General features: G+C 40.9%; 1 protein-coding gene and 1 pseudogene across 2 annotated transcripts; one reads left to right on the top strand and one right to left on the bottom strand.

The window, feature by feature from the left end:
* Positions 1–2,648: 2,648 nt before the first annotated feature.
* On the top strand, positions 2,649–3,143 carry LOC308554770 (histone H3.3A pseudogene; annotated as a pseudogene). Its single transcript has one exon. The product of its transcript is annotated as a histone H3.3A pseudogene (transcript).
* A 66-nt stretch (positions 3,144–3,209) lies between these two features.
* On the bottom strand, positions 3,210–6,304 carry TNFRSF17 (TNF receptor superfamily member 17). The gene is made up of 3 exons (XM_081131176.1): positions 6,009–6,304; positions 5,541–5,672; positions 3,210–4,001 (listed from the first exon to the last, which is right to left on the bottom strand). The coding sequence occupies exons 1-3, from the start codon at positions 6,124–6,126 to the stop codon at positions 3,718–3,720; spliced, it is 534 nt and encodes a 177-aa protein (XP_080987302.1). The 5' UTR covers positions 6,127–6,304; the 3' UTR covers positions 3,210–3,717.
* Positions 6,305–8,620: the final 2,316 nt, after the last annotated feature.

The raw sequence follows: 8,620 nt of genomic DNA, 5'->3' as shown, positions 1-8,620 counted from the left end.
ATCCATTTTACTGCCCCATTTTGCAGATGGGGGTTAGGGGACCCAGAAAAATTAAAGGAGCATTTGCTCAACGTGATTGCAACCCAGAGTAAAAAAGTACCTTTTACATCACAACTCAATACACACATGCGCACATTTAAGTAGTTGTTTAACAACAGTTCTGTGCTTAATGTATTCTCTTCTACTTTACCTTTTTTTTAAATGCTGACTGAAACGATTGATCCACAAATATGCCTTAATACATGGCTGAAAACACTGATTTGTGGACCAAGACCCACTGGGGAAAGAAACCAGAATTCCAGCATGGCTTTTCCACTACATTGCCTCTCAAAATGTAATCTCTGGCCCCAGGGAATTTACCTTTTGGATTCAGCAGAGGTCAAGAGCTCCTTGGAGAACAATGCTCTGCAGCATTGTTTATAAAAGTGAAAAAGTGGAAAGCACCAAAGCCCAACTACAGTAGAATCGTGGCCCACCTCACAAGGAATTTCTGCAGTACTTGAAAATACTAATTATAAAAATTATGGGAAAGTGGGAAAGGCAGCTGATAAAACATTAAGTTAAAAAAAGCCCCGCCCTGTGGTTGAGCATTGACCTAGGATCCAGGAGACCGAGGTTTGATTCCAGGTCAGGGCACATGCCCGGGCTGCGGGCTTGATCCCCAGTGACTGTTTCTGTCTGTCTCTCCCTCTCCTTTCCTCTCTCTGAAATCAATAAAGATATATTTAAAAAAAAAAAAGCCCCATGCAAAGTGGTCTACACCATGATTACAACTGTGTCAAAATACAGCCATGTATAGGGAGAATGTAAAAATGAAAATATTTGTCAGATGGGTAGTAGACTTACCAAGGTAATCACATTGTCAGTTATCTGAATGTCTAATCACTATGTTGTATACCTGAAACTAATATATGTCAACTGTAGTTGAAATATTTTTAATGAAAATTCTTGTGTGTTTGGTTGGTGGAGTTGTTTTTCCCATTTTCAAAAGTATTCTTGATAGTTGTTGATTTGTTACTCTAGTTAAAGAGTGTGTCTGAATCCTCCCCCAGAAAGCCTAGTTTAGGTCTGTCTGCCTCTGTAACCTTTGGTAAGGCCTCACATACCTGCTTCATGGAGCTGTCATGAGGATGCTATGTTATGCTTTCTCATAGCACCCTGTGCCTTTTCTTCATATCACTTGACACAGGATAAGTTATTAAAATTGTAGTATGTGCTTTATGTTTTCTGCCACCAACCATCCCCTTGAAGTATTGTAATTCCTTCTCCCCAAGATCTTAGCCTGGTCCTGGAAGACCAAGAATCTAAAGCCTAACATCAACGTTAGAAAAATCTAAATTCATTGAGGAGGTTGTACTGGGCGTGGAGGGGAGAATGAGCAGTGAGGAGCAATACAACAGAAAAAGAGTGTGTGCCCGCCCTCAAAGAGAACTGACCTCAAAGGGGTTAATAAAAATCATAGCAGTGTAACTAACCAAATTACTCTTTATGAACCAGATATTTTTATGGAAATAACTGTGTATGTGTGTGTAACATAAAGTGGTTAAGTAACTTTGTTACAGTCACCCAAGGTCTATAACTTTCTAGTAACAGCCAGGAGTCAAACCCAGGCAGTCTGGCTCCAAGAGCCAGTGCCTTAACCACTATACTGTTACGTCTCCTGTTGCCCTCAAGGGCCTGGAATGGAGCCATGATGAGCCCCAAATGGGTAAAAAAATCCCAGCCTATATCCCAAGCCTGACACAAAAGCCACAAAGCCCCAAGACCTTGAGGGTCTATGCTGTGGTACCAGTGGGCATCTTAACAAAGATCAAAGTCAACATTATCACAGCACATCACCTGTTGCATAGCCTTTCCATAAGGAGTTTTGGACAACCCCAAGACCTTTGGTGAAGCCTGGAAGGGAACCCTTCCCCTGTAATGACTAAGATTATAGCCCAAAGAGATAGGGATTTCAGGAATGGAACTAAATTGATGTAAAGAGAAAAAAATAAGTCAAGATGCCTGGGTTTAAGTCATGGCTTTGCCATTTACTGGATGTTACCTTGCTCTGATTTAGTTTCTGTCATAATCTGTAAAATGGAGATGATAGTGTTCCACCTACCTTGTAGTTTGCTGTGTGCATGAAATGAGTACAGGTAAAGTACTTAGAGCAATCCCTGCACATTAGTAACTATGTATGTGTTGGCTGTCATCATTACCTGCATTTTGGTCTGAAAATGATACCTAGTAAACTTTGTAATTCTACAAAAACAGTTTGTAATTCTACACATATTTATATGATTATAATAATGCTTGAGACCTCTATTAAGCTGGAAACTCACAAGGTCAGGATCTACTCATACATTGCACACTGAATTAGTATGGCTGACTATAGGCTTCTATCTACAGAAGTACATAGAATAACCCTACTTGCCTTTAACAATAAAGAGAAAAATTCCATTTGTTTGAAGCATATATGTCATGTATAGGAGGGAAGGGGTCCAGCTGTAGAAATGCATGGCTATGTAATCTACACATTGCAGTACTTCTTTTCAGTGAGTCAAGAATTTAATCATTGGGTGTTCGCAGCTGCCTTAGCTCTCTAACGCCAGCTCACCAAGCTCCAGCCCGAGGAGAAGGGGGGTAAGTAAAGAGGTGTCTATACCATGGCTCGGACAAAGCAGACTGCCAGCAAATTGACTGGTGGTAAAGCGCCAAGGAAGCAACTGGCTACCAAAGCTGCTCACAAGTGCGCCCTCTACTGGCGGGGTGAAGAAACCTCATCGTTACAGGCCTGGTACTGTGGCACTTCGTGAAATTAGACATTATCAGAAGTCCACTGAACTTCTGATTCGCAAACTCCCCTTCCAGCGTCTGATGTGAGAAATTGCTCAGGATTTCAAAACATCTGCGCTTCCAGAGTGCAGCTATTGGTGCTTAGCAGGAGGCAAGTGAGGCCTATCTGGTTGACCTTTTTGAGACACCAACCTGTGTGCTATCCATGCCAAACGTGTAACAATTATACCAAAAGGCATCCAGCTAGCACGCCGCATACGTGGAGAACGTGCTTAAGAATCCACTATGATGGGAAACATTTCATTCTTTTCAAAAAAATTTTCTCCTCTTCCTGTTACTGGTAGTTCTGAACGTTAGATATTTTTTTTCCATGGGGTTGAAAGGTCCTAAGTATATGGTTGCAAGTTGAAAATAAGGGACAGAAATCAGGTACTGGCAGTTTTTCCATCTTCATTTGTGTGTGAATTTTTTTAATATAAATGCAGGGACATATAAAGCATTAATGCAAGTCAAAATTATTCAGTGAACAAGTTTCAGCAGTTCAGTTTTATAACTATAAATAAACCTGTTAAATTTTTCTGGACAATGCCAGCATTTGGATTTTTTTTTTTTTTTAAAGAAGTAAATTTCTTACTGATGGCAACTAAATGGTGTTTGTAGCATTTTTATCATACAGTAGATTCCACCATTTACTATACTTTTCTGAGTTGTCCTACATGCAAGTACATGTTTTTAATGTCTGCCTTCTATGCTGATCCTGTAAGTTTGCTATTAAAATACATTAAACTAAAAAAATGAAAAATTTAATCATTGAAACCAATGAAGTGCCCACAGTTAAGCTCCCAACAGTAAGAGAAATATGTCTAACTGATCACAACCATCCTAAAGAGACATGACACATCATCTTTTCCTTCTGACGAAAGGTTTTCAAATGGTTAGTTATCTGGTAGAAATTGATTCCTCCATCCTTGTGATACTCCCAGCAGCCAGCAGGCCACTGCAATAGTCATTTGTTTTTGTGGTCACGAGGATGGTTGCGCCTTCCTCCATAGCTGGGAGTGGAAAGAAATGGTCAGAATCAACCTTCGGTTGGCTCTTGACACAGTCTTCACAGGTACATTCTTCTACTGTGTACTCCAGGCTTCTGGAAAGAATTTCCTCACCGGTCCTGCTATCCTTTCTGTCATCCCGGCCAGCATTCGCCTCCTTCTGGAAAGCTGATCCTGATTACGCATAAACAGAAAAGTTAACCTAAACTTCCCAGGGGGTGTGGTCATGACAGTCTTCGCAGTATGAGATCTTTTCCTACAAAACAAATGAGTTATGTTCTACACTAGAAGTCACAAACTAACAGGCCACAGGACACAAGAGGTTCAAAGACATGCTTTAGGGCATAGAGTGTCTTTAAGTGTTTGCTTGTGTTGGCCCACATTTAAAAATCAAGTGATTGCCTTGGCGGGTGCCGCTCAGGTGGTTGGAGTCTCGTCTGTGCACCGAGAGGAAGCAGGTTCAATGCCCGGTCAGGGCACATGCCCAGGCTGCAGGCTCAGCCGCTGGCTGGGGTGCGAACATCCGGGAGCAGCTCATCAATGCTTCTCACCTCTCTCTCTCTCCCCCTTATGCTCTCTAAAGTAAAATTTTATTTAAAAAATCAAGTGATTTTACACACAAATCTCGAAAACTGGCCTCAGCCTTGTTTTACACACATGAAATGACGAATTACCGTATGTTACAGCACACCAAAACCAGCCTATGGTGACACTTTAGAGTTCAAAGTAAAAGGTGCTTCTCTTTTCACATTTTGTGTCAGATTAAAAATTGTTTAATGAATCTCCATAATCACATAAGGAAGGCGTCTCCATGATGCCCCCATGATATGCCTGTGAAGATAAGTTTTACTACTTCCCCAGCCTCCCACAGTATAACTCCATCTTCCCAAACGTCACACTTACAGTCCTTCCCCACCTGTTTCTCAGACCCCAGGCAATACAAAAATAAAAATGAGTAAGTTATATAGGACAACCATTTACCTCTCCTTACTGAACAAGAAAGCGAATACGGTAGATGCTGTGCAGATTATGCTCCAAAAACTGCATAAAGAAATAGGGTGATGGCTGCAGAGTGTTTGGGAATCAGCTCCTGAGCAAAGGGGTTGCAGAAGCAGTTTTATCTTAAGAAGCCCTTAAGACCTTAAGGGTGTTAAGGAGCAATCACTTCTTAGAAACAGTCAGTCCTCTGGGACTGGTTCTCTCCTGCTTATAAAGATAATAATCTTTGAGATGATTGCTAAAGTAATCCAGGAGCAACTGATTATTCATTTCTAATATTTTTCAGCAGTAAAATGTTCACCCAAGCAAATAACACACATTCATATTAAAAATATGGCCACAGATCTTGCCAAATAGACTTTCCCTGATAGTAGCAGACCTGGCTAGCAGTTTCTGGTCGTATGACATTTAATCAGTGTGTGAACTTTGGTCAGAAAAAATGAATGTTTCCCAAGAAAGCCTCAGTAATTCAAAAGAGTGATCATCAAGGGAAGAAAGTAGGAGAAGGCACTAGGACACCTGCAAAAGAAGACATAAACACCAGGAAGCAGATAACTCTCTTCTACCAAGAAGTTCATTTATCAACTGTCCCCTGGCACACTCTGAAGGGCTCTAACCTAATGAAATATTCAGCATAAAAAAAGGGGAAAACAACTGAAAGTTGCAATAGCCACCTCTTGGAAATAGATTTCAAAGACTGACCATCAAACCCACCTGTGCTTTTAAATTTGTCCTTTGATGGCTCAGATCTCATCTTCCTTAGCAAGAACATCAGCACAAAAACTGTTAAAGACAGCAGCAAGCTCAGGCCCAAACAAGTCCAAAGAATGGCATTTGTTCCTTTCACTGAATTAAAAGAAATGTCAGACAATGAACTGATAACAGAACATCTATATCAAGTAAAGATTATTTGCTATCCAGTTCCCATAATTCATCAGCAAATTCTAAATAACACTTAAGTAGAAGAGTTGATAAAATACTGGGTTGCTAAGTGCTGAATAAAATTGAGCTCAGCTCTAAATAATTACTTTATTCCTGTTGGCATTTAAATAATTGCCTTGTTCTCTTTTTTTTTAATTCAGAAAAATCTCACCATCTTCTCTGTAATGTTTATTCTTTGGATAAATAATATAGAGAGAATACTTCATACCAACGAATAATTGTTCACACAATGGTACTTACTTGTATGACAATACCGCTGACATGTGAGAGGAGGGGTATTAGGACATCGAAGGTGACACGGTTTGCAATCATTCAGCAATCTGTCAAAATATTCATTTTGGAGGCACTGCTGAGCCATCTGGAACTTGATCACAAAAAGAAACAAAGAAACCACAGAAAGAACAGCATGGAAAGACAAGTAAAATCTCGTCAAGAATTCCCCAGCAAGTGGAGTGACAGCAGCTACAATGTCCAGGGGGGAAAAGAAACTCACATGGATGACTTGATGCTTATGGGGGCCGCCTCTCTACACTGTCGCCAAAAATTTGAATACCAGCTCTGATTCCCGTGTCGCAGTTTGAGGCTTGGGTGGGGTAAGAGGTGGAGTGTCAACATCAAGGGCAAACCTTACCTGAAACAGAAACTGCTTATTTATAGAGACAGTGTCTCAGCAGGTGATAGTTGCAAGATGCAGACAAGCCCGAGGCACCAAGCAGAAGGTTCCATAACCATGTTCTGAGCATCCGTTTATGAGCCGTGCTGTGTGATAGGCCCAGGGAGCTACATAAGACAAGGGCTGTGCCCCTTAAAAACTTACAGCCTAACGGGGGGCACAGAAATTCACTCAAGCCACCCCAAAGTATAGTTGGAAATGATGGAATGTGAAAGGGAAATGGGTATCAAGCCCGCCTACCACTTTTGAACCTAGGGAAGAATTCCAGAATGACAGATAGAAGGAAGTCTGGGGTAAAAGCTAAACTGGCATGAGAGTTGAAGGGAAAGATAAGTTTGGGGTATTAGTAAATTATTATTAAAGTAATCCATGTTCCATTGTTGAAAATTTAGAAAATACAAATAAGCAGAAAATAACTATCCATAGTCCTACCATCCAGAAATAATGACTATTAACATTTTGGTGTATCACAGAAGTGACAAACAGGCCCGCTGATGTTTTCTGTTTGGCCCACCGCATATAGATCTTTCTGGAAGGATTTCTATGAATGGATGGGTAGATAGATTTTATATAGTGTATTTTTCTTTCTACATAAATTCAGTATAGTGATTACCTCTCGGTGGCAGGAAGGGTACATAAGAGGCTTCACCTATATTGGTCACATTTTATTAAGCCAAATGGTAGATACATTGGTATTTACTACGTCATTTGTTGTATTTTTTAATTATTCTTTGCAACTTTTCATATACAGTGGTACCTCGGTTTTCCAACATCTCTGTTGACGAACATTTTGGTTTATGAACGCCTTAAACCGGAAGGAAATGCTTCGGTTTTCGAACACGCCTCGGAAGTCGAACATGCCCCGCGGCTTCCACTGAGGGCAAGATCCCAAGGCCCGGCTGTCGGCTGTGGAGCCCTCGGTTTTCAGATGTTTCAGACCTCAAACAGTGTTCCTGAACGGATTACATTCGAAAACCAAGGTACCACTGTATTTTAAATACTATGCAATAACTATTAACATAGTGATAATAAAATAAAATGAAGGAATTAAGAACACCACTTTTTTTTAAGAAGGACTTGAACCTAGAAAAGAGTTCGGACTTGGACATTGATCAAAAACTCACATACTGCCCGGCGGGGTGTGGCTCAGCGGTTGAGCGTCGACCTGGGATCCAGGCGATCAGGGTTCGATTCCCGGTCAGGGCACGTGCCCAGGTTGCAGGCTTGATCAATGACTCTCTCATCATTGATGTTTCTATCTCTCTCTCCCACTCCTTTCCTTTCTCTGAAATCAATAAAGATATATTTAAAAAAACAAAACAAACAAAAAAAAAACCTCACATACCCTCGGGGTCCAGGCAATAGCTAAATGGTGTGACTGCCAGTGTGGGATGACCAGGAGCTGAGAGGGCTGGCCCAGCAGGTTCCATTCCCTCAAGTTCCTGCTAAATGGTGACTTCAGAAGACCGGCAAAGGGCACAGGAAAAGCATGATTAGAGAAAGCGGAAGACAAAGATTATCTCCCCATAACAGCCAAGCAAGGAGATAATTTCAGGACAGGATGAGCAGTGAGGGTCAAATTCTACAGAAAAGTGAGAGGTGAGCCTGACCAGAGTTGCTCAGTGGTTGAGCCTTGACCCATGAACCAAGAGGTCACCAGTTGAACTTCTGGTCAGGACTCACGCCAGGGTTGCGGGCTCAGTCCCCAGGAAGGGGCCTGCAGTAGGGAGCTGATCGATGTTTCTCATATGGATGTTTCTATCTGTCTATCCCTCTCCCTTCCTCTCTCTCTAAAATCAATAAAAACATACATTTTTTAAAAGACTGAGAGAGATGTGTTCTGATATGAACAATACATCTCTGAACGGAAAATGAAAAGGCACTGAACAGTGTGTATAATCTGCTCTAATGTGTTTACAAATAAAATAGCTAGAGTTTGTATATAGACATAAACATAGGCTACATCTGGAAGGATATACAGCAGACTGACAGAAATTATTGCTTCTGGCGGGATATAGGAAGTGTAGCATGGGGGAAAGACTTACTTTGCATTGAAAATTTTTGGTACTGTTTGAATAATTATTTTTTAATTTTTAATTGATTTTTTAGAGAGAGAAGAAGGGAGAGAGAGAGATTTAGAGAAACATCAATTTGTTGTTCCACTTATTTATGCATTCAT

This window comes from Miniopterus schreibersii (assembly GCF_964146895.1).
Source record: "Miniopterus schreibersii genome assembly, chromosome: 3".
Taxonomy (NCBI): domain Eukaryota; kingdom Metazoa; phylum Chordata; class Mammalia; order Chiroptera; family Miniopteridae; genus Miniopterus; species Miniopterus schreibersii.
The sequence above is the reverse complement of the archived record's forward strand: the minus strand, read 5'-3'. Positions and strand labels throughout refer to the sequence as shown.